Source organism: Ornithorhynchus anatinus, chromosome 3 (assembly GCF_004115215.2).
Source record: "Ornithorhynchus anatinus isolate Pmale09 chromosome 3, mOrnAna1.pri.v4, whole genome shotgun sequence".
NCBI classification, from domain to species: Eukaryota; Metazoa; Chordata; class Mammalia; order Monotremata; family Ornithorhynchidae; genus Ornithorhynchus; species Ornithorhynchus anatinus.
Genome location: NC_041730.1, coordinates 19,205,311 through 19,229,690, shown reverse-complemented (window position 1 = coordinate 19,229,690; position 24,380 = coordinate 19,205,311). Strand labels below are relative to the sequence as shown.

The 24,380-nt window shown below is 65.6% G+C and overlaps 1 protein-coding gene across 1 annotated transcript; it reads left to right on the top strand.

The window, feature by feature from the left end:
* Positions 1-7,440: 7,440 nt before the first annotated feature.
* Positions 7,441-24,221, top strand: ZDHHC5 (zinc finger DHHC-type palmitoyltransferase 5). The gene is made up of 11 exons (XM_029060984.2): positions 7,441-7,913; positions 18,273-18,394; positions 18,890-19,047; positions 19,463-19,635; positions 19,978-20,080; positions 20,189-20,280; positions 20,514-20,646; positions 20,795-20,918; positions 21,045-21,157; positions 21,658-22,514; positions 23,881-24,221. The coding sequence occupies exons 1-11, from the start codon at positions 7,810-7,812 to the stop codon at positions 24,044-24,046; spliced, it is 2,145 nt and encodes a 714-aa protein (XP_028916817.1). The 5' UTR covers positions 7,441-7,809; the 3' UTR covers positions 24,047-24,221.
* Positions 24,222-24,380: the final 159 nt, after the last annotated feature.

The window sequence follows — 24,380 nt, the reverse complement described above, 5'->3', positions numbered from 1 at the left end:
CCAGCGCTTAGAACAGTGCTCGGCACATAGTAAGCGCTTAACAAATACCAACATCATTTCATCATTTCATTCATTCGCTCGGCCATTCAGTCATACTCGGGGCAAGTCACTTCACTTCTCTGGGCCTCAGTTCCCTCATCTGTAAAATGGGGATGAAGGCCGTGAGCCCCACGTGGGACCACCTGATGACCTTGTATCTCCCCCAGCGCTTAGGGCAGTGTTTGGCACACAGTAAGCGCTTCACAAATACCATTATTATTGACTTGCCCCAACTTATCTGGGCCTCAGTTCCCTCATCTCTAAAATGGGGATGAAAACCGTGAGCCCCACGTGGGAACACCTGTTGTCCTTGCATCTCCCCCAGTGTTTAGAGCAATACTTGGCACATAGGAAGTGCTTAACAAATATCATTATTATGGTGTTTAAGTGCTTACTATGTGCCCAGCACTGTTCATCATCATCATTATTATTATTATTAAAAGGAGAGGGGAATGAAGAGTGTGAGCCCCATGTGGGACCACCTGACGACCTCGTATCTCCCCCAGCGCCTAGAGCAGTGCTTGGCACACAGTAAGTGCTTAGCAAATATCATCATTATTATTATTAAGTGACTTTCCCAAACTTCTCTGGGCCTCAGTTCCCTCATCTGTAAAATGGGGGTGAAGACCGTGAGCCCCACATGGGACCACCTGATGACCGCGTATCTCCCCCAGCAATTAGAACAGTGCTCGGCACATAGTAAGTGCTTCACAAATTCCATCGTTATTATTATTGACTTGCCCGACTTTCTCTGGGCCTCAGTTCCCTCATCTCTAAAATGGGGATGAAGCCCGTGAGCCCCGCGTGGGACCGCCTGATGGCCTCGCACCTCCCCCTGCGCTTAGAACAACGCTTGGCACATAGTAAGGGCTTCATAATAATGATCATAATGGTGTTGGTTAAACGCTTACTCTGTGCCAAGCACTGTTCTGAGCGCTGGGGACAAATACCACCGTTAGTATTAGGACAAGCGCTTAGCGTGGCTCAGTGGAAAGAGCCCGGGCTTGGGAGTCACAGGTCAGGGGTTCGAATGCAGCTCCACTGCTTGTCAGCTGGGTGACTGTAGGCCAGTCACTTCACTGGGCCTCAGTTCCCTCATCTGTCAAATGGGGATAAAAACCGTGAGCCCCACGTGGCACAACCTGATTTGCTTGTATCCCCCAGCGCTTAGAACAGTGCTTTGCACATAGTAAGCGCTTAACAACTGCCATGATTGTTATTATTATTATTCCAGTGCTCTGCACATAGTAAGCGCTCAATAAATACTATTGGAGGAATTATTATTATAAAGGGGGCGACGTGGGCGCTCAGTGCCTCAGGTTGGGGGAGGGAGCGTAATAGACACCAACAGTGCCCCCCTCCCGTCACTCCGCCTCCTGTCACCGACAATTTAAATAAAGTTTTGTCCGAAGAGAGAAACGGAAAAAAAAAGAGACCCCCCCCCCCTCCCTTCCTTTTTTAATCGGGGGTGGCTGAAGAGGCGGCCAATAGGCGGGCGGCGTCTAAAGCGGAAGAGGGCGGAGCCTCCCCTGATTGGTCCCCGCACCTGTCCGTCCGAGGCTGGGCCGTACCATCGCCGCCCGAGGGGGAGCCCGGCCTTTAGGAGGGGGTTTCCCCCCTCCGCCGACTATTGGGGAGGGGAGGGAAGGCTCCCGATCGTTTCGATTCGTCGTGCTGCGCAGTCGAGGAGGAGAAGGATGACGAACGAGAGGCGCGGGGCGCGGGTGAGGGGCAAAAGCCCCCCCCGCTCTCCGAGTAGTCCCTCCCGCGCCCCCTCCCCCGAGGAGCCCGGCGCGCGCGCGCCGCCCCGCGCGGCCAATGGGAGGCGTGCGCGTCCCCGCGGAGGCGGCGCGCGGCCGCGCCGGTCCGGGCGGCCAATGAGCGGCGCCGCAGCGCTCGCGCCCCGGCCCTCGGCCCAACGGGCCCCGCCCCCCGCCCCCCCCGGGAGCGCGCCGGCCGTGCGGGGGCCGCGCGCCGCCGACCAGCCCGCACACAGCGGGGACCGGCCCGGACCGCAGCGGACGGCCACCGCGCGGCCACCACGGTGAGGCGGGGGGGCCTCCGGGGCCGGCGGAACCGGAAGTCCTCAGCCGGGGGGGGGGGGGGGGGAGGGAGGGAGGGACGGGACCCGCCGCCGCCGCCGCCGCCGCCGCCGCCGCCGGGCCTGAGGGGAGGCCGCGCCCCTCCCCCCCTCCGCCTGCCCACACCCTGTCCTAAGCGCTGCGCCCGCCGGGGGGGCGGGGGGGACCCCCCCTCCCCCTTTGACCCCTCGGGTCACCGAGGCCCAGAGGGGAGCGGCGGGATTGGAACCCGGAGCCGGGCCGAGGACCGGCGGGGGGGGACGGGGGGGACACCCCCCAATCCCCTCCCCCAATCCCCTCCCCCAATCCCCACCCCGGCCGTCAGGACGCTTCTCCCTCTGCCTCCCTTCGGGACCTCGTCTTCAGCCTTTACTAGGTGCGGACCACCGGCAGACATAGGCGTGGTGGTGGTCGGGCAGCGCTCGCTCTGTGCAGGGCACTGTACTAAACGCTGGGGCAGATGCAGGGTCATCGGGTGGTCCCCCGTGAGGCTCCCAGGCTTCACCCCCGTTTTACAGAGGAGGGAACTGAGGCCCAGAGAAGTGGTAATAATAATGTTGGTATTTGTTCAGCTCTTACTGTGTGCCGAGCACTGTGCTAAGCCCTGGGGCAGATACAGGGGAATGAGGTGGTGCCACTTGAGGCTCACAGGCTTCACCCCCATTTTACAGAGGAGGGAACTGAGGCCCTGAGAAGTGATGATAATAATAATGTTGGTATTTGCGTAAGCGCTTACTGTGTGCAGAGCACTGTTCTAAGCGCTGGGGTAGGTACAGGGTGATAATAATAATAATGTTGGTATTTGTTAAGCGCTTACTGTGTGCAGAGCACTGTTTTAAGCCCTGGGGGAGATACAGGGTCATCAGGTTGTCCCCCGTGAGGCTCACAGGCTTCATCCCCCTTTTACAGATGAGGTCACTGAGGCCCAGAGAAGGGAAGTGGCTTGCCCACAGTCATTCATTCATTCAGTAGTATTTAGTGAGCGCTTACTCTGTGCAGAGCACTCTTCTAAGCCCTGGGGGAGATGCATTCATCATGTGGTCCCACATAGGGCTCACAGGCTTCATCCCCCTTTTACAGATGAGGTCACTGAGGCCCAGAGAAGGGAAATGGCTTGCCCACAGTCATTCATTCATTCAGTAGTATTTAGTGAGCGCTTACTCTGTGCAGAGCACTCTTCTAAGCCCTGGGGGAGATGCATTCAACATGTGGTCCCACATAGGGCTCACAGGCTTCATCCCCCTTTTACAGATAAGGGAACTGAGGCCCAGAGAAGGGAAGTGACTTGCCCACAGGCATTCATTCATTCAATAGTATTTAGTTAGTAAACGCTTACTATGTGCAGAGCACTGTACTAAGCGCTTGGAATGGACAAATCGGCGACAGATAGAGACAGTCACCCAGCTGACAAGGGGCAGAGCGGGGATTCGAACCCATGACCTCTGACTCCCCAGCCCGGGCTCTTTCCACTGAGCCCCGCTGCTGCTCTGCTAAGCGCTTGGAATGGACAGTTGGCTCTTGGCTCTCCCTCCCACAGGCCCCTCTTTAGCGAAGGCCGGTATTATTATTCTTGAAGGCGTTAAGTGCTCGCTCGCTCGGCGCCTAACACCTTTCTAGACGCCGGGGTAGGAACAGGTTCGTCAGGTCGGACGCGGTCCCGGTACCTCCCAGGGCTCACGCTCCAAATAATAATAATAATGATGTTGGTATTTGTTAAGCACTTATTACACGCAGAGCACTGTTCTAAGCGCTGGGATAGATACGGGGTCGTCAGGTTGTCCCACGTGAGGCTCAGGGTTAATCCCCATTTTCCAGACGAGGGCACCGAGGCCCAGAGAAGTGAAGTGACTCGCCCACAGTCACCCAGCTGCCAAGTGGCAGGGCCGGGATTCGAACCCACGACCTCTGACTCCCCAGCCCGGGCTCTTTCCACTGAGCCACGCCGCGGAGAACGGGGATCGACTCCCCATTTTACGGGTGAGGGAAACCGAGGTCCGGAGCAGGCAGGCGGCCTGCCCGGGGCCGCTCGGCCAGCAAGCGGCAAAGCAGGATTCGAACCCAGAGGAGGGGGCGCCGTCACCGGGTCTTTTGACTCCCCGGCCTGGGCTCTCTCTGCTGAGGCCCGGCTGCCCTTCCCTGCTCCGATGCCGGGTCTCTGTGCCTGTTATGCCCGTTAACGGGTCTGTCGGACGCGTGTCTTCGACCCGCCTGCCGGGTCAAAATGCCGTCCCGGCGCGAGCCCACCCTCCGAGGTGTCGCGGTTGCCTCCGTTTCCCTCGTCTGTTTACTGGGCGGGCGTTCGTATCCGTGGCCCGAATTGGTGTCAGCCTAGATCACCGGCTCCGACACCCACACGCCCTTCCCGTCTCTCTTCCCGCCCGACTGGACCTGGTGCTTCCCCACCCGTTCCCGGTATCTTCCCAGATTCTATCCTGCCCTCTCGGCGCCCGGCCCGAAAACGTTCCCGACCGTTACCGCTTCTTTTCCGCGTGCCCGAATCGTCCTGCCCGTTTGCCCGCTGGCGTCCTCAGATTGCTTCCCATAGTAAAGGTTCCTAACCCACCTCCTCTCCGGCAGATCGCCTCGTCCCTAATTTACGCTCCTCGATCGAATCCGGAGAGTTTGCCCTTCTTTCTTCCTTAACCTTTAGGGTTGCCGGGAGAGAGTCTCGGTGGTCGCTCCTGCTTCAGCGGAGAGTGACGTTTGCTTCTGGTCCCTAAAAGACTTCCTCCGTTTCGGGGTGGGTGGGGGTCGGGGGTCGGGGTTGGGGGGGGGGGGGGGGAGGAGGAAAAGGGCAGAAGTCGGTCGGCACTGATTCTTTTCTAAATCTGGAATCGGCAGAGCTTCTCCTGGAAGACCGGGGGGGTCGAGGGGGATGGGCGGCGAGACAATGCATCTCGTTCCGGCAAGGGCAGGAGGTGGTAAAGCTTCAGCCTCGAACCTTTACGTAGTAAAATACAAACACATTCCAAACGACCCTAGAGACCGTCTTTCCCGCAGATGTGCCGGCCTCCCGGCGCGCGGCGAGAGACCTATCTGGCTTTTCGAGCCTCCGATTTTAATAAAAAGAAGAAAAAGGTGGAGAGTCCCGGCGGGGAGGGGCTCGGCACCTCCAGAAGCAGAAGGGATTATAGCCGGAGTCCTCCTTTCCAGCCTCCCGCTCTCCCTCCCCTGCTCGGCGGCGGGGGAGTCGGGATAACGGCCCGGGAGATCCCGGGGTCGGGGGGAGAGACCGGGTCGGGGGGAGAGACCGTCTGGGTCGTCGGATGTGGAAAATCTCACGAGGAATTTGACTTCTAAGTGCCCCTCATCTCTCGGAGGGGCAGAGAGAGCGGTGGGTGCGGGAGAGGAAGAACGGGCTTGCGGAGGCAGGTGGGGTCCGGACTTCTAGGTCCCGAGCCGCCGAGCTCCCGCGGTGACTCAGTCCGTCGCCTCGGGCCGATCTCTGAGTTTCAGGCTTACCCGGCGTGCCTTCCCGCGGAGGGGCGGTGAGAGGGTGTGCGTCACCGGGTAATGAGAAAAGTGCTTTGAGATCTCCAGATGAAAAGCCCCCTATAAAATCCAGAGCGGCGGTGTTATTAGCCGAGAGCGGTAATTGCCGCTGGGAACCGCGCTTGAGTAGGAGGGACCCGGTTGGCTCCTTAAAGGACCGTCGCCAGAAGAGGCGGTCGGGGCGGGAGCCGGAGCGAAGAGGGCCGAGCGCCTCTCCGCCGCGGACTTTCGCCGGGGAGGCCCGACGGCACCCCGGAGCCGATCGGAGGCCGCTCGGCTCTCCGAGGTCGGCCGCCCGGCGACGGCGGCGGGAGAGAGCGGTTGGGGCCGTGAGGTACTTGAGAAGCCACGATAACCTCTGCCCTGTCTCGGAACCCTCCCCCCCGGTACATCGGGGGCCCCGTCGCTAGCCTCGCTCGGTGGAGCCCCGGCACTCGGTGAGTGCCGGCATTGGGCAGAGCACCGTACGAAGCGCCCCGGGGCAGTTCCGTAGTTCTCAGGGAGCTTCCGGCCTCGCCCCGGAGACAGACGCCAAATTGAATGAGAGGTAGGAGGAAGCGAGAGAGTAGGACAGCGTGTGCCCTGTGAAGCCTCGAGTCGGGGAGGCGTGTGCGCCCCAGGGCCCGGGGGACTAGGGGAGCTGAAGTGGCAGCGGGGTGGGGAGGTGGTCAGCGGGGCGGGGGGGAGATTAACCGGAGGAGGCCTGATGCCGCCGACTGACCGATCGGTGGATGGTTCGGAGGAGACGCGATCAGGTTTCGGTGCGCCGGGGGAGCGCTTCCGTAGTCCGAATGGGATGGGATGGGTTCGGGTCCGGGGTCGGCGGCGGGCGAGCACAGGCGGTGAAGACAGTTTCTGTCCCCGCTCTCTTAGGTAGAAGGGAACGAGCCGGGCCGGGTTCTTCTCCTGCCCCTTCCCCTCGAGGCAGCCCCCTTCCCGCTTCCACCCACCGAAGCCAGAAAGAGGAGTCGTCTTCCCTCCGAAAGCCCAGAGCCCTTCCCGGAAGAGCTCGGCGTCGTTTCTCCGGGAAGGGTCCCCACCGAACGCCTCTAACGCACATCTTTGCTTCCGGCAGGCCGGCGGGCTCGGCGGCTCGGGCTCACCCTGCGTCCTGGAGAGCCGAGGAGGAGGAGGAGGAGGAGGAGGTGAGGCGGGAGACCCCACGAGCAGACCGAGATCCCGGAAGGGAAGGAAGGCCCCGCTTTGACCTGCGGCGGCCTTTCAGAGCGTCGTCGACCGGGATCGACTCCCCGTCCCCATCTCGTCCGTTGGTGGAGCATGGCTTCCAGGGGGCCGAATCTCCCCTCGGCTTCCCGTGGACTCGACGGATTCCGCCGCCTCTGACGGCCTTCGGGGAGAGAGAGAGAGAGAGAGAGAGACAGGAAGGGAGCAAGGACAGGCGTGTGCTCTCGTCTCCGAGCCCTCCCCCGTCCCCAGCCCCCGGTCGAAGAGAAGGATTTGCAGCTCAACCTCCCGGCAGCTGTTGCCCGGCTTTAGCTGCCAAGAGGGAAATAAATAAAATCAAACCGGGACCGCCAGACAGCGAGCCCCGTTGAAATCGGGGCGGAGGGCCGCGGTGCCCGGGAGAGCCGGCTCCGGGGGGCACGGGCCGGAACGGAGGAGGAGCGGACTCCGCCCGAACGCGCCTCGCTGGATGGAAGCGGCGCCGCCGGACCCCGCGGGGAGAGCGTCCGGGCCGCGCGCTGGGGGAGCGGGACCCTTTCCGGGCCGCACACGGGGGTCCGCCCTCGGCCGGAGAGCCTCCTGAGCCGCTGCCGCTCTCTTCCCCATCCTCGCGCCCCCCCCCCCCCCCCCCGCCTCCGCCCGGCCCGGGCCCACCCACCAGCCGGCTCGCGCTCACTTTTTGAACCGCACGAGCCGCGCGCCGTCGTTGCCCCCGGCCGTCCGCGGCCGTCCGCGGCCTCTCGGCCGACTTGCCGGGAGGCGGTGACTTTTTTTCTTTTTTGCTCTTTGCCCCCCTCCCGCCTTGCCCTCTCCCCCTCCCATGCTCTTCCCTCCGCCCGAGACTCTCTGACTTCTGGTTTTATCTGGGAGGGGGAAGGGCGGGAGCGTGACCGCGTCCGGGGGACCCCGGTGCCCCCCGGACTCCCGTCCCCGCCCCGCCCGGCTGCGTCCGTCCTGCCGCCGTGCGGGCCCGGGCTATGCGGCAGGGCCGGCTCCCCTCCAGAGCTCCAACATGCCCGCAGAGTCCGGAAAGAGGTTCAAACCCAGCAAGTACGTCCCCGTGTCCGCGGCCGGCATCTTCCTAGTGGGAGCCACGACCCTCTTCTTTGCCTTCACGTGAGTTGGACTCCGTTCCGGCGGTGGTGGGCGGGAGGGGGTGCGGGGTGTGGCCGGGGGTGGGGGCGGGGCGGAGCCTGAGGGCGGTCGGGCTGGGCCCACTCCGCCAACTCTGCCCGCTTCCAGCGAAGGAAACGGTCGGGAATGTCGGGGTTCGGCCCTACGGTGATCCAGTCCCTAAGGAATAGTTATTATTATTTATTATTGTAATGATTATTATTACGGCATCTGTTAAGCGCTTACCGTGTGCCGGCCAGCTTATCGTGGGTAGATTGAAGGTATTTGAGTTGGACACCGTCCTTGTCCCACATGGGGCTCACGATCTTAGTCCCCAGAGAAATGAAGAGATTTGCCCAAGTTCACGCAGCAGGCAAGAAGCAGCAGCCCCTTGGCCTAGGAGAAAGGGCCCGGGCCCGGGAGGCCGAGGAACGGCCTACTTGTCTCGTCTGACCCCGTCTAGACCGAGAGCCCGTCGTTGGGCAGGGATGGTCTCTCTCTCTCTGTGGCCGAATTGTCCATTCCGAGCGTTTAGTCCAGGGCCCCGCACACAGTAAGCGCTCAATAAACACGATCGACTGCATGAACGAACTGGCGTTCGGGTCACCTTGGGCCAGTCACTTCCCTTCTCAGGCCCTCAGTCTCCTCATCCGCAGAAAGGGGATACCTGTTCTCCCTCCCGCTTAAAATGAGAGCTCGGTGCGGAACACGGATGAGCCCGGCGCAGTGCTCGGCTCACGGTGGCGATGGCGACGATTAGCAACAGCAGGAGGACCTGGGGAGCCAGCCAGTTATCCTTTCTGAATCCTCGGGACACTAACCCCCCCCCCCCCCCGATCCCCATTGACCCGTGGCTCTGTTTACACTCTCGGTTTTGAAGAGCCCTTCCTTCTCATCCTTTTCAGATCAAGAGCCGTGTCCACCTCCTCCCCGTCCCCCAGCTCCCCACTGCTCTCCTACGGGGTCCGGCGGGGGGGGACTCGAGCGGGGGCTGAGGGTGCCGGGGATGGCGGTGGGGGGAGCCGGCCAGAAGGGCTCGTAAAAGGCTAAAAACAACCAGTCGGGACGATTGCCGAGTGAGAGCAAACTCTTGAGTTAGGTTCCCCGGGAGGCACGGGGAAGTCCTTGCAAGTGGAAATGCAACCCAGCCCCGTCCCATGGATGGCCAGGGAGCTGGATGAGGAAGGGCCTGGGGCAGCGACGGAGCGGCGATGCTGCCGGTAGCCTTGATAGTATTTGTCGTGGGCCCGTTTGGCGCAGCGCCCTGTACTCTAGGGTTCTCTCCCAGGCTCTTAATCCACACTGTGAGTGCTCAGTAAATTAATTTGTTCATTCAATCGTTTTTATTGAGCGCTTACTGTGTGCAGAGCAGTTCGGCAACAGGTAGAGACAGTCCCTGCCCCAGGACGGGCGCACACGGCGTAGAAGGGGGACAGAATAAAAGGACAAGTGGCCTCCCCTTTATGATACTCAAATGGAGGAGACATTCATAAAAAATTCTAACAAGATGGGTCAAAATAAACATATATACATAGAGAAGCAGCGTGGCTTAGCGGAAAGAGCCCGGGCTTGGGCGTCAGAGGTTGCGGATTCCGATCCCGGCTCCTCCACTTGTCAGCTGTGTGACTTTGGGCAAGTCACACTTCACCTCCCTGTGCTTGTTACCTCATCTGGAAAATGGGGATTAAGACTGTGAGCCCTACGTGGGACAACCTGATTCCCCTGTGTCTCCCCCAGCGCTTAGAACAGTGCTTGGCACTTAGTAAGCACTTAACAAATGCCATCCTATACACATATATACACACGCACAAATGCTGAGGAGAGCAGAAACAAGTTCCTAAGCGGTCCACTTGGCTGATGGAATTATCTGGCTCAGGGTGTGCGAGATTAATCGAGAAAAAGCCTGATGGAAGAGGAGTGATTTGAGGGGGGCTGTGAAGGAAGAGCAGTGGTCTCTCTGCAGGCGTGGGGAGGGACGGAGTTCCAAGCCGGGGGAAGAGCGGTGTGAGCGAGGTCGAGGCGGGGAGTCCAGCGAGGTACGGTCTAGAGTCCCTTCGGGGGGGGGTTAGGGCTCCCGAGCCGCCCCCCAACCCGAGTCCAGAGGACCCACCGACTCTCGGGAGAAGCCGTGGCCTGGCCTCGGGGCAGGCGTTCCCTTGAACCCTCCCTCAGATTGCCCTCTGTAGCGCAAAGATTTATGAGGAGGAGCACTGCAGAACCACTCTCATTCATTCAGTCGTATTTATTGAGCGCTTACTGTGTGCAGAGCACCTTACTGAGCGCTTGGGGGAATACAGTCCACAATAAGCAGGCATATTCTGCATCCTCGCCAAGCGGCGCGTGCCCTTCCTCTTCCCTGCCCCGTCCGTCTCTTCCCTTCTGGAAAGCAGCAGGGGCCTGGTCGACGTCCAGCACGGGCCAACTCGTTTGCGACGACCACACCTAGCGTTAGAGGAGCAGGGAAGGCGAGAGCCCCAGGACTCGGGCGGTTCTAGCGGGGCTGGGAGCTGCGGAGGTCTGGGAGAAGACTCTGCGTCATCCTCGTTAATGGTTCGGCTTCAGACTTGACTGCCCAATTCATTCCAGTGGTCCCTACGATAGCATTTCCCTCGGGGCCAGAAATACCGCCGGGAAGAGGGAGGCCACGGACCGGAGTTCGGGCCGGGAAAGGGGGCGGAGGGGTGTTCGGAGGCCTGGGGCTCCTCATCTGGGGGGAGGGGGCGGGGAACGGGCAAGAACCCCTAGATGCCGGGAAGGTTAAGGTATGACTCTCGCCAGCGGAAGGAAACGGGCTTTGGGAGACGTAATGGGAGTCTCTGAATTGGTCAGACCCCCAGAGGGGTCCCGAACGAGTCAGGGATAGCTGGTCGGAAAATCGGCGAGAAAGAGAGAAACGAATCACTGGCTTAGGTTCCGCTTCCCTGGCAGGCGGTGATGGGTTGGGCCGGGAAGGAACCGGTCTCACCATTCCTTCTCCGGGCCGCCTCTCTGAGGAGAACGGGGCGGAGGTGGGGTGGACCCGGATTGCCGATCGGTGGCTTATCAGATCCCCGCCCGCTCCCCGCCCTGTTCTGTCGTCTCCCCTGCCCGGAAAGGCCGAGCCCCCGGAGACCTTTGCCCCGGCTTCTCCTGGAGAGCAACCGTGGCCGGTGCGAACCCCGTGTGTGCCTTCCCGGGGCGGTAGACCCCTTCCCGGAGCAGGCCGTAGGGTGGGGAGGAGACCTCCCGGTCGGCTCGAATCCCCCCACCTCTTCTAAATGCGTCCGTCCCCCACGGAAGAGAAGGTGGCAGGGACTTGGCATGGACGGGGGGGGCGTCGTGGGGGAAGAGCCGGCTTGGGGTCCTGCCGCTCGATCCGGGCCGACGCGGCATCTGACCCCCGAGGGCGGCGGGGACCGCTCGATTTGGGGCCGGGGGGCGGCGGGCCGTTCGGAGGAGCGGCGTGGCCCGGCAGGCCGGGCGCTCTCAACACGGAACCCCTCTTCTCTAAAAGGTTTCCGTCCTCAGCCAAACCGAAGGTGGAAACACAGAAGCCCGGGGCGGGGATCTGCCTCCGATCAGCCTGGGTCAGTGGGGTATCTGTAGAGGACCATCTCTCCCACTCTCCCTGCTAGCCGATCTGGGACCGGTGACATTCTCACCGGTTACACCAGTTGGCCTGGAACGGAAATGCCCTGTTCTAGGCGTTTCCTAGCTGACAGAAGGAGCCATTAACCTAGTTTACTCCAATTAGAGCAGCGTTCCTCTCCCGGTCGCTCCCGTCTCCGGGCCCTCGGCCTCAGGCAGGACCAGACCGGCTTGGAGGTCCAGCGCCGACCCCGAGGCGGGGTCCGGGGGCCCGGCCCTCAGAGGCCACGGCTCAACTGGCGTCCCCCTGGGCCGTCCCTGGCCGCGGCGAGGAGCCGGCGGCCGTCTGGCCCGCGGCCGGCTCCCTGGCCGGCCGCGGCATCCCCGCCGGCCGCTTATCTTCCCCGTCGGCCGGCGTCTGTCTCGTCCGCCGGCCGGCCTCGTCCCTTCCCCGCCGTCTGCCCGGGGCCGTTTCCCCCGCAGATATCTCGGACGGACCCTGCCGGGTCCGAGCTCTCCGAGGCTTACCGTTGCCCACGTGGCCGGCCCCCGGCAGGTAAGGTCCCCGGGGGCCGGGGCCCCCGCCAGAACCCCGAAGGAGGGGCCCGCCCAGGTTTTGAAGTGGAGACGGGAGGAGGGTCAGATCTGGTACGTGAAGCCTAGCTGGGTTCGGGAGTCGCCTCCTCCGCACCTCCTCTGCCGTCTCGCCCGCCCGCCCTTTCTCTGCCGCTGCCCACTGATGCCCCCGAGGCCTTTTGGCGGGGATCCTCCGGGAGTCCGGGGGTGAGGGCCGTAGCGCCCGGCCCGCAGACCGGCCATCTCCTCCAGCCCCAGCCCTGCGGAGAAGAGAGAAACGTTGGCCCGACCGGCAACTTTGCTACGGGTCCCCGTGGGCCGGCCCGGTTGAACCGCAGAAGCCGCGGGTCTCTGCGGCGGCGAGGACGAGGAGGACGGGAGAGAAGCTTTGGGCGGGGCGGGGTTGGGGGGCAGCGGGGGCGCCCACGCAGATCGTCCTCGCTGCAGGTAGCTGAGTAGCGGCCACCTGCTTGCCTCGCCCTTCTCTTTTTCGGCTAGAGGGGTGCCAGCCGGGGTCCGGAGGAGGAGGGGGCGGTGGAGAAGGGGGAGGATGGCATTCGGGGCCACGGCAGTGGCGGCCCCTCGGGGATTCAGCGCGGCGGAACCCGCCCTTGGCCTAGCGCTAATTACCGTCCCGTCCCACGGCTTTTCTGTGGGCGCCCAGGGGTCCGGTCGGGTAACTCGTGGGCATGTGGGTCTCTGGTCCGGGGGCCGCTGGGAGTCTCTTCAGCCGGCAGATGTACTTAGTAGAGGCCCACAGCCTTCAACTGACGAGCGGTTTTTCCCTTCGGTTGCTTCATCGACAAAGTGTGGCTGTGAATAGAGAGTCTCAGTCTGGCAAGGGAATGAAAGCGATCGTGTGGTTTGGGAGGGCATGTCTAACTTCCCTGCCCTGCTGGCAGGAGCCCGCTCCCTGCTGTCGACCTCTCCGCCCTCCTCCTCCTCCCTTCCTCCTCCCCTCCCTGCCCCCGCTCAGCCGCGCTGCCCTGTGGACACTGGACTGGAGGAGTTTTATCGGTGAGGCTGCCCCCCGATTTCTTCTTTCCCCTTCGCCGCTTAGGAAGAAGATTTTTCTGGTTCGGGGGAGCCGGTCTGGACCCCGGGTTCCTGCCGCTGCATCTCGGGGAGCTCTGGGCAAGTCGCTCGGCCTCTGGTGGCCTCCGTTTCCCCGTCGGTCCGATAGGAGACTTCCCCGTTTCCTTCGTCCCGGGCTTGGCTCCAGTCTGACCTCTCGTGAAGCAGCGTGGCTCAGCGGCAAGAGCCCGGGGCTTAGGAGTCAGAGGTCGTGGGTTCTAATCCCGGCTCCGCCACCTGTCAGCTGTGTGACTTTGGGCAAGTCGCTTGACTTCTCGGTGCCTCGGTTACCTCATCTGTAAAATGGGGATTAAGACTGTGAACCTCAAGTGGGACAACCCGATTACCCTGTATCCACCCCAGCGCTTAGAACGGTGCTCGGCACACAGTAAGCGCTTAACAAATACCAACATCATTATCATTATTACTGTGAGGGAGACGGCTCCAAGACCCCTCCACCGGGCCGTACGCTCGCCCACCGTCTCCCTTGGGCTCTGTTCTCGGCACTCTCCCGGGCCTTTGAAGAAGGGAGTGCCTCTCGAGCAAAGGTTGGCGTAGGCGACGGCAGACCCCACGTAATTATTATTAATACTAGCGATTTGGATGTTTGTTCAGCCCTCGCCGTGGGCCAGGCACTGTTCCCAGCTCTGGGGTCAAGACGAGGTCGTCAGGACGGACACGGTCCCCGTCCTACGTGGGATTCACCATCTGGGTAGGAGGGAGGACCGGTGCCGACTCCCCATTTTACGGACAGGGAAAACGGGGCCCAGAGAAGTAGAGTGACCGGCCCAAGGTCACCCAACGGGCAGGTGGCGGAGCCGGAGTTAGAACCCAGGTCCTCTGACACCCACCCGGGCCCGGGCGCCCCCCACTAGGCCACGCTGCTTCCCTGGCTGCCCTCCTCCTGCCCAACTCGTCTCTGCTCGCCAGGCTCGGCGCGGGGCAGCGGAGAGCGACTGCGCCCGGGTCCACCGACCGGGGCGCCCCAGTTAGAGAGGAGGGGGCGGCCACAGTGTGGACGGAGGACCCGCCCACCTAATGGCGTGGCGTGTTGGTCCCGGGCGTCTGGAGGAAGGAAGAAGCGAGGAGCATTCCCGAAGAGGGTGTCGCTGGGCGAAAACGAGGGACGGGAGCGGCCGGGCCCCTCCCCGGCCTCCAGCGGCCCGCCTCCGGGACGGGAGGGGCCGCAGCGGCCCCGGCCTGGCCTCCCCGCTGACTTGGCCTGAATCGAAATGGGCGGCGAGAGGGCCGGAAGGCCCCTGGCCCGGCATCCGGTGGGGAGTCCGGCGGGGGATTGGGCGACGCGGATTGGGAGGTAGAGGAGGGACTGGCACGGGGATCCCCACGAGCGACGGTTCCTCATCCCCGCCGCGGGTGGCCGGCGCCGAAGGGGCCCGGTGCTCGGGCGGCGGATCTCAAAGCGTTTTTCGGGTCACTCCCACGACGCCCGCTTGGGCGACGGAGGCGGGGGTGACGGGGAGCGGTCCCCCGACCCGGCCGTGGGCCGCCCCGGGCGAGGTGGGCGGGATGGAGCCCGAGGCCCCGACTCCCGGACTCCGGCTCCGTGGTCCCCGATGTGGGCCGCTCCTGGCGGCGGTGGGGCCCGGCCCTCTGGGCTGCGGCCGTCGGTGAGGGAGGGAGGGCGGGCGGGCGGGCGCTGGGCCTCCGCCCTCTCCCACCACCCCGGAGCCGGCCCTCCCGGTGAGAGTGCGGGCCCAACGGGCCGAGGAACCTGTTCTTCCTGGGGCGGCTCAGCGGGGAGCCCCGGGGTGAGTCACGGGGGCCGCGGGGCCTCGGCCGCTCCCCAAGCCCCGGGAGCCCTGTGATTACCCGGGCCCGGGGACGGGCCCCGACAGCTCCTCGGCCCGGCCTCCCCCCGCTCCTTCCCGCGGAGGGAGCGGATCCGGGCGGGCCACCAGGGGTGGTCACCGGGGAGCCCCGCCGGGCACCGTGGCAACGGGCGGCCCCTCCCCGCCCAGGGCGGACGACGGAAGGAGGCGAGAACAGCTCCCGCTCAACGTTCGCCTGTCCTCGGAAGGCCGTGCCCGGAGCGCCCGGCCCAAGAGCCGGGGATCTCCGCCTGGGGGTGGCGAATCGGGATCCTGACCCCGTTCGGATGGGGAATCCCGAAGGGTTTGCCGGGCTGAAGTTCGGGGTGGGTCGAAAAGTGCCCGGCGAGACGCCCGCACGCCGGGGGAGTGTATGGAACGGCCATTCTCATAGCGGGTGCGCACACGCGCCCTTGTGCACGTAGACACGTTGGCGCGCGTGCACGCGCTCTGCGGCCTGCAGTGCTCTTGAGCGGCCCCGTCTCTTTACCTCGCAGAAACTCTCCAGCCCCCTTGGGGCGAGGGGAGGCCTTCGATTCCTCCCCTCGGCCTCCGGTGCCGGGAAAAGGCGCGGGGGGTCCTCCAACCGTCCGTCCATCCCGTCCCCGCCTCCCTCTCCCGCTGCCCGTAGTGGAAGCTGTGGGAGAGGGGGGCCTCCGTCATCCCTTCTCTTGCTGACGGTTGGGGTGACGGGACGCTGCCGGGGAGCCGCTCCGACCTGAAAGACTGGCTTTGTCCCTCTCTCGTTCAGGGAGTCGGGCGGGTTAAGACTCCTCCCTCTGGCCCGGTCTCTTCTCCCATGCCACCGGCCTCCAGGTCTCGCCGAGGCAGGGCGGCCGGGTCGGCCCAGTGCCGGGGGAAGAGTGGCGTCCGGGGGGCCCGCGCTCGATGACGCCCTCCCCTTAGATGGTCGGCTTCCTTGGGCAGCCGGGAGAGCCACGCCCCGGCCCCGGCCCCGGCCCCGGCCGAGTCCTCTCGGAGATCCTCAACCGGAGATCGTACGCTGCCGCCGGAGGGTTCGGGGGTTTGCCAGGGAGGAGACCGTGAAGGGGTTAGTGATGTGGTTCCGGGGTCGTGGGCTCCTGGAGCGGCTTAGCTGGAGGACGGTTTAGCATATAGGCTTTATAATACGCACGCGTATGTACACACGCACACACAGATATACGTGTATAATAATAATTGTGGCATTTATTAATGCCATAGTGGATAGAGCAAGGGCCTGGGAGTCAAGAGGCTCTGGGTTCTAATCCCGGCTCCGCCGCCTGTCTGCTCTGTGACCTCGGACGAGTCACTTCTGTGGTTCAGTTCCCTCATCTGTAAAATGGGGATTAAGACCGTGAGCCCTTTAGTGGGACAGGGATTTGTGTCCAACCGAATCTGCTTGTTTCTACCCCAGCACTTAGAACAAGGCCTTGCACACGGTAAGCGCTTAAACAAATACCATAACTTTTATTATTAAGTACTAACCACTGGGGTAGACGCAAACTAATCAAGTTGGACACAGTCCCTGTCCCACATGGGGCTTCCGGTCTAAGGGGGAGGGAGGACGGGTGTGGGGTGGAGCGGCTTGCCCGAGGTCGCACGGCAGACGGGTGGCGGAGCCGGGATCAGAACTCACGACCTTCTGACAACCAGGTCCCGGCGTTTTTGAGCTCCCAAGAAGGACCCTTGGTGTGCAGTTGAGCACACGGACCCCATTATAGGGAGACGGTGCCGCTGCCCCCGCCGGATTCAAACCCAGAATCCTTGGCCTCTTCCTGGGCCCCTCGTTCCTGCCCTGCCACTTGTCAGCCGTGTGACTGTGGGCAAGTCACTTCACTTCTCTGTGCCTCAGTTACCTCATCTGTAAAATGGGGATTAAGACTGAGCCTCACGTGGGACAACCCGATTACCCTGTATCTACCCCAGCGCGTAGAACGGTGCTGCGCACATAGTAAGCGCTTAACAAATAGCAACACTATTATTATCGTTATCCGGCCGGGAACCCCTTTCCCGGATATTAGAGGGAAGCGGGGGCAAGGGAGAAGGGGGAGAGGAGAATCGGGGCGGCCCTGGATTACGCTTCTGGGACCGACCATATGTCACCTTGTTCTCCTAGGTCCTTCTCTCCCTTCCTCCGGAATGGACTCGGAGAAGGGGACGAGGACAGATGCTGCCCTAGATCCGGGGGATTAAGCTCCCAGCGACAAAGCAGATTAGGATAGTACGCCGGTGACTTCTAGTGGGTAGCTCCTCTGGGCGGCCTGTGGAGGGGTCAGGGGAGGAGGAGGAGGAAGAGGAGGGGAGGCTGGTGAGGCCTCTGGGGGAGATTGTAGGTCATCACATGTTGTCGTCACACCCCCCGATCCTCCCCAGAGAAGCAGGAGAAGATGGGGAGGCTTCCCCTCTCTTCCTGGGAAGTTCACGGACCCTCCTCTCCCCCCAAAAAAGAGGGCACCGAGGCAGCCCGGTGGGCCTGTCCCGGCCCGGAGCTCCCTCTTCTGTTGTCAGACTCAAAACTGGCAGTTGGGTTGGAGGGACCCGGTGGGTACCTCTCTACCCGCTCCCCTTCCCTCCTCCCGTGACCCGGCGGAGGGCCGGGCTCTTCTTCGAGGTGGGTCCGGGTTGGCCGGCCCTTGGCGTACCGCCGTTTCCCCCGCTTAAAATCCAGCTCCCGGTCGGGTGGGCTTCCTCCTCCCAGCGTCGCCAAAGCTGGTGAGGATTCTCCGGGAAACCGGAGAGTTGGGGTGGGGGGGAGAGAGATGGGCTCTCGGGTTCAGGGGAGGGAGCGGCAGGTGGCAGCTCCTCCTCTGAGCCGGCGACGTGCAGGTCAGTGGGACGTGGCTGAGCTCCGGGGGCTCCGGGCGGCCGTTGGGCGGGTAGCGCGGCCGGCGTCCGTTACCGTCCGTCGCGGGGTAGCGGGGAGAGCGGGGAGGGTCCCCCGGGGGAGCGGTGAGGGTGCGTTGGATTTTGGAGGCCCGGTCCCCGGCCCCCCGGCTCGGGCCCCGAGGCGCGGGGCCGTACTGGACTCCCTGCAGCTACGGGAAACCGGGACCAAAGGTTCGCTTGGGGGACGGGGCCGAGGATGGGACTGCGCGTCTGTTTATAAGCCGTCCGGGGGGGGTGCCGGGCCGCAGCGTCGGTCCCCTCCCGGAGAAGAAACGAGAAGAACCTTGCGGTCTCCATCACGCCGGCGACTCGGTGGCTCTCTAGGCATCCCTCTGGGTGAAACCTTAGCCCGGCTGGCGGGGCGGGGACGGGGGAGCCACGCTGCCGGTCAGCCCCCGGTCGGAGGTCCCTCACCCCCCGCCCCCCTCCTCTTCTGTTTTCCATCCAGGTGCCCGGGGCTCAGCCTGTCCGTGTCTCCAGCGGTGCCCATCTACAATGCCGTCGTCTTCCTCTTCGTGCTGGCCAACTTCAGCATGGCCACTTTCATGGACCCGGGGATCTTCCCCCGAGGTGAGGCCTCCCCGGTCCCCTCGCGGGGGTCTGGGCTCGGACGCCCGAGCGGGCCGAGCCGGTTCCGGGCGGACGGGCGGGCCTTGAGACCTGAGGCCCCCGTCGGGGCTGGGGACGAGGAGGAGATCCGGAACCCCGGCGATGGCCTTGGACCCATCCCGTCCAGCCTCGGCCTTTCTCTCCGGTTCAGCTTCGGCGTTGGAGTGGTCGGAAGCGGAGGGGAAGTGGGGCTCCCACCCGGTCTGATGTGGGAAGGCGCCCCCTCCGCCCCGTTCCCGGACTCCGCTTCCCCGTGCCAGAGGAAAGGAGAAGGTTCACGGGGGAGGCAGAGCTAGAACTGCCCTCCGCTCCCACGGAAAATCGCCTTCCGATGGGGCGGGGAGGACACGCCCGTGGTCGAGATGGGGGAAGTGAGGAGTAGATAGTGGTTCCCTCCCCCCCCTCCCCAGCGTCGTCGTGGCTCAGCGGGCTCTGTCTTCCCGCCCCCCGTCACAGCGGAAGAGGATGAGGACAAGGAGGACGATTTTCGAGCTCCCCTCTACAAGACCGTGGAGATCAAAGGCATCCAGGTGCGCATGAAATGGTGCGCTACCTGCCGCTTCTACCGGCCCCCGCGCTGCTCCCACTGCAGCGTCTGCGATAACTGCGTGGAGGTGAGACACCCCGGGAGCCGGGGGGAGGCGCGGAGGGCCGGAGGGGCACCGTGGCTCCTTGCCCACCGGGCCTCGCGCCCTCTTTGCCCCGGACGGGCCCCCGGGAGCAAGTTCTGCCCTACCCGTTCCACGTCCCCTTCCTCTTCCCCTCCTCTCCCATCTCCTCCTCCTCGTCCTCCCCACGCCCGAGGTCTGGGCGTGACGGCATAGTTCCGAGACAGAGGCCGTTTAATAAGAGGCGCGTCCTCACGGGGTTCCGCCCGTATTTCCCAAGGAAGACCGTAGCCCGACAGGGACAAAGGCCTCGCCCCGCGCCATCTAGACTCAAATATAGCAGCCTCCCTCGATCGGGCACCTTCAGACCCCCGTTTTTCCCCAGCCTGAAGGGGGGTGGGGGTCCTGGCTTGGCCTACAGGAATTCGACCACCACTGCCCCTGGGTGAACAACTGCATCGGGCGCCGGAACTACCGCTACTTCTTCCTCTTCCTGCTGTCCCTCACGGCTCACATCGTGGGGGTGTTCGGCTTCGGCCTCCTCTACGTCCTCTACCACGTGGAGGAGCTCTCCGGGGTCCGCACGGCCGTCACGTATCCTTCGGGACCCGGGGCGGGAGGGGGCGCGGGCCCGGGGGCGTTCTCATCCCGCCGCCTCCGGTTACCGGTCGCTCGGACGTCTCGCGGGGCCTCGGTCTCCTCGTCCGCGAAATGGGGATTCCGCATCCGTCCCCCCTCCCCCCGCGACGGCCAGCCCCGCGCGGGACCGCGCCCGGCGCCGTGGGCCGGCGTCCGCCCCGGTGGTCGGTGGGCCGCTCCGCCCGTAGCGGGGAACCGAGACGGATAGCGGAGGCACGGGGCGGAGGGGTCCGCTCCCCGGGGGCCGGGCAGGGCGGGCCAGGCTCCCACGGCGTCGCCCTTGACTCCGGGCCTCAGCATGGCCGTGATGTGCGTGGCCGGCTTGTTTTTCATCCCCGTGGCCGGCCTGACGGGATTCCACGTGGTGCTGGTGGCGAGGGGCCGCACGACCAACGAGCAGGTAGGGGGCCGGGCGAGGGGGCGGAGGTGATTGCGCCCCGGCCCGGGAGGGGAGGGGAGGCCCCGCCATCCCGCCCCCGCGCCACGGCTCCGGCTCTCCTCTTCGCAGGTGACGGGTAAATTCCGAGGGGGCGTGAATCCCTTCACCAATGGCTGCTGCAACAACGTCAGTCGGGTGCTGTGCAGCTCCCCGGCGCCCAGGTACGGCCGCCCGCCGCCTCCCTGGGCTTCTCGGGGCGGAGCGGGCCAGTCCCCCCGCCGCCGGGGGCCCCCGGGCCCCGCCAGGGGTGGCGGGGGGCACCCAACCAACCTCGGAGCCCGGAAGGGCTTCCGGGGCCTTTCCCTCCATTTGTCCCAGGGGACGAAATTCCTCCCCGCCGCCCCCCGGCCCGAGCCGGCCCCCTCCGCCTACCCCTCCCCGCTTCCCCCAACAGGTACCTGGGGCGGCCAAAGAAAGAGCAGACCGTCGTGGTGCGGCCGCCCTTCCTGCGGCCCGAGGTGTCGGACGGGCAGATCGCCGTGAAGATCATGGACAACGGCATCCAGGGGGAACTGAAGAGAAGCAAGGTGAGGGGGCGGGGATGGGAGGAGAAGGGTGGGGCGGCCCGGCCGGGGCCGGGCGGCTTCTCCCCGTCCCCCTCCCCCGCCCCGGGGCCCCGGCCCCGCCTCCCTTTCCGTCGCCCGTGGCCCGACCCCACCCCGTCCGTCCGCTCAGTCCAAGGGGAGCCTGGACGTGACGGAGAGCCAGTCCGCCGACGCCGAGCCTCCGCCGCCCCCCAAGCCGGACCTGAGCCGCTACGCCGGCCTGCGCACGCACCTCAGCCTGGCCGCGGCGGAGGGTGAGCGTCGCCCGCCACCGAGGGCGTCCGGGGCCGCCGGGCGGGGCGGGGGGCTGGCGGGAGGGGCCCCCCGGGGACCCCCCCCCGGTAAAGCGGTGGCCGCGCGGGGGGCCGTGCCTCTTGCAGAAAGCAGCCTCCTGGGCAAGGACAGCCCCCCCACGCCCACCATGTACAAGTATCGGCCCGGCTACAGCAGCAGCAGCGCCTCGGCCGCCTTGCCGCACTCCACCAGCGCCAAGGTACCGGGCTCGGGCCGGGGGGGGCCGGGGGGAGCGGGCGGGCGGGCGGGTCGGGGGATGGGATGGGGCGGGGGAGAGAGGCGCGGCGGCCCCGCCGGCCCGTGTGCCCGACTCGGACTAATCCCTCCTTCCCCGACTAAGCCCTCCTGGCCCCTTCTCCCGCTCCCTTCCGCGTCGCCCCGACTCGCCTCCCTCTGTTCCAATGTCGCCCCCCTCCCGGCCCCACGGCGCTTTACGTCCGGATCCGTCACGTGTTCCTGTCAACGTCCGTCTCCCCCTCCGAGCCGTAAGCCCGTCGTGGGCGGGGATCGCGTCTGCCCGGCGTGGCGTCGCACCCTCCCCTCGCCGAGCGCGGTGCCCCGCGCGCCGTAAGCGCTCGGTAAACGCGACGGCCCGGCCGGCGCCCCGGGGGGAGGGGTGCCGGATGGGCCTCGGGGCGGGCCCTGACCGGCCCCCCCCCGGGCCCGCCTCTTCCCCCCAACCGCCCCCCGCCCCCGCAGCTGAGCCGCGGAGACAGCCTGAAGGAGCCCACCTCCGTGGCCGACGGCGGCCGCCACCCGAGCTACCGCTCGGAGCCCAGCCTGGAGCCCGACGGCTTCCGCTCGCCCACCTTCGGCAAGGGCTTCCACGTGGACCCGCTGTCCAGCGGCTCGCGCTCGTCCAGCCTCAAGTCGGCCCAGGGGACGGGCTTCGAGCTGGGCCAGCTGCAGTCCATCCGCTCGGAGGGCACCACCTCCACCTCGTACAAGAGCCTGGCCAACCAGACCCGCAACGGCAGCCTGTCCTACGACAGCCTGCTGACGCCCTCCGACAGCCCCGACCCGGAGGCGGGGCCGGCGGGCCCCGAGCCCGAGCCCGAGCCCCCGCTGGGCTACACCTCGCCTTTCCTGTCGGCCCGGCTGGCCCAGCAGCGGGAGGCGGAGCGGCGGCTGGGCCCGGCCGGCCCGCGCGACCCGTCGCCCGTGCGCTACGACAATCTGTCGCGCCACATCGTGGCCTCCCTGCAGGAGCGCGAGAGGCTGCTGCTGCGCCGCTCCCCGCCCCCGCCCGGCCGCGACGAGGAGCCGGCCCCGGCGGACTCGGGCGTCCGGTCCACCCCGGGCTCCGGCCACGCCCCCCGCACCAGCTCCTCCTCGGACGATCCCAAGCGCTCCCCGCTGGGCAAGACCCCGCTGGGCCGGCCGGGCGTGCCCCGTTTCGGGAAGCCCGAGGGGCTGCGGGGCCGGGGCCTGGGGTCCCCGGAACCGTCCCCCGCCGCCCCGTTCCTGGGCCGATCGGCGTCTCACGGCGGCCCGAAGGCCCCGCCCGGCGGCCCCGAGACGGAGGAGGTGGCCCTGCAGCCGTTGCTGGCGCCCAAGTGAGTACGGCCCCCGGCCCGCCGGCGTCCGCCCCGTCCCGTCCCGTCCCGTCCCCGTCCCCTCAGCGGGGAGGGCGCGCCCCTTCGGGAGCCGAGAGCGAGCAGGGCGAGAGCGACGGCGTCGGGGGCTGCGGGGGGGAGAGTGACCGGAGAGGGGCCCGGGACCCGGGAGACGGGCCTCCGCGGAGCCCGTTCGTGCATTCGTTCGGTCGTATTTGCCGAGCGCTTACTGCGCGCGGGGCACTGTCGTAACCGCCTGGAAAGTACGGTTCGGCAACAGATAGAGACGGTCTAGAAGGGAGGCAGACAGAAAAAAAACAAGTAGGCAGGCGTCGATAGCGTCCAAGTAGATAGGTGGAATTATAGATGTGTACACGTCGTTAATAAAATAGACTAATAAATACGTACGGCTATACGGCGGTGCTGGGGTGGGATGAGAGGGGATAGAGCAAGGGGGAGGGAGTAGGGGCGGCTCGGTGTGGGAAGGCCTCCCGGAGGAGGTGAGCTCTCAGGAGGGCTCTGAAGAGGGGAAGAGAGTTTGGCGGAGGTGAGGAGGGGGGGCGTTCCGGGCCAGGGGGAGGGCGGGGGCCGGGGGTCGACGGCGAGACGGGCGAGGAAGAGGCCCAGCGAGGAGAGGAGCGGAGCGTGCGGGCCGGGCTGGAGAAGGAGAGAAGGGAGGTGAGGGGGGAGGGGGCCCGGTGACGGACAGCTCTGAAGCCCAGAGTGAGGAGTTTTGGTTGCGTGTGAAGGTTGACAGGCGACCACTGGAGATTTTTGAGGAGGGGAGTGAACTTGCCCGGGGCGTTTCGGTAGAAAGATAATCCGGGCGGCAGAGCGAGGTATAGACTGAAGCGGGAAGAGACAGGAGGTCCGGGAGGTCAGAGAGGAGGCTGACGCGGTAGTCCGGTCGGGCTATTATGAGATTGTAACAGTTCGGATGGAGAGGAAAAGGCGGATCTTGGCGACGTCGCGAAGGTGAGACCGGCGGGCTCGGGTGACGGGAGCGGCTGCGTGGGCGGGAGAGAGGGCGGAGTCGAGGACGTCACCGAGGTCGCGGGCCCGTGAGACGGGAAGGATGGTGGTGCCGTCCACGCTGACGGGAAGGTCAGGGAGAGGACGGGCTCTGGGAGGGAAGGTGAGGACCCCCGAGGAGAGGATGTGGGGGCCGGTGCACGTGAGAGAAGAGAAGCGGCGTGGCCTCGGCGGATGGAGCACGGGTGGGCCCGGGACTCGGAGGGCCCCGGGTTCTGATTCCGTCTCCCCCGCTCCTCTGCCGGGCGACCGGGAGCCGGCGCTGGGAGGGAAGGGCGGGTGGAGGGCGGGTGGCGGCCTCCCCGAACCGTCGTTCCTCCTCTCCCTCCCCCAGAGACGAGCTGCAGCTGAAGACGGCCTACAGCAAGTCCAACGGGCAGCCCAAGAGCCTGGGCCCCGGCTCCCCGGGCCCCGGCCAGCAGACCCTCGGCAGCCCCACCCGCGGCGGAGTCAAGAAGGTGTCGGGCGTGGGCGGCACCACCTACGAGATCTCCGTGTGAGCGCCGCCCCCGCCTCGGTGCCGCCGCCCACGGGGTCCCCCGGCCCCCTCGGCCCCCCCGGCCCCCGCCCCCCTGGCCGGGGCTCCCCTCCCCTGCATGGACACCTCTTAAACCACAGCCCCCGAGCGGACGAGGAGCCCCTCGGAGGCGGCGCGGGGGCGGCGGGGAGCCTGCGGCGGGCGGGGAGCCGGGGGCCGGCCCGGGGGACCGGACGCCGGGGGCCCGGAGCCGCCGACCTCCCCCGGCCCGGCCCCGGCCCCCGCCCCCCGCCGGCCGGACTCGGTGGACGCTCGTGCGATCGCCCGTCCCGGAGGGAGACCGGATCGTTTTTAAA

Bases quoted from the DNA above. Each gene is read 5' to 3' on its own strand.
- ZDHHC5 (XM_029060984.2), top strand. From the start codon at position 7,810: ATGCCCGCAGAGTCCGGAAAGAGGTTCAAACCCAGCAAGTACGTCCCC. The intron at 7,914-18,272 runs GTGAGTTGGACT...TTTTCCATCCAG, and splicing joins ACCCTCTTCTTTGCCTTCAC to GTGCCCGGGGCTCAGCCTGT. The intron at 22,515-23,880 runs GTGAGTACGGCC...TCCCTCCCCCAG, and splicing joins CAGCCGTTGCTGGCGCCCAA to AGACGAGCTGCAGCTGAAGA.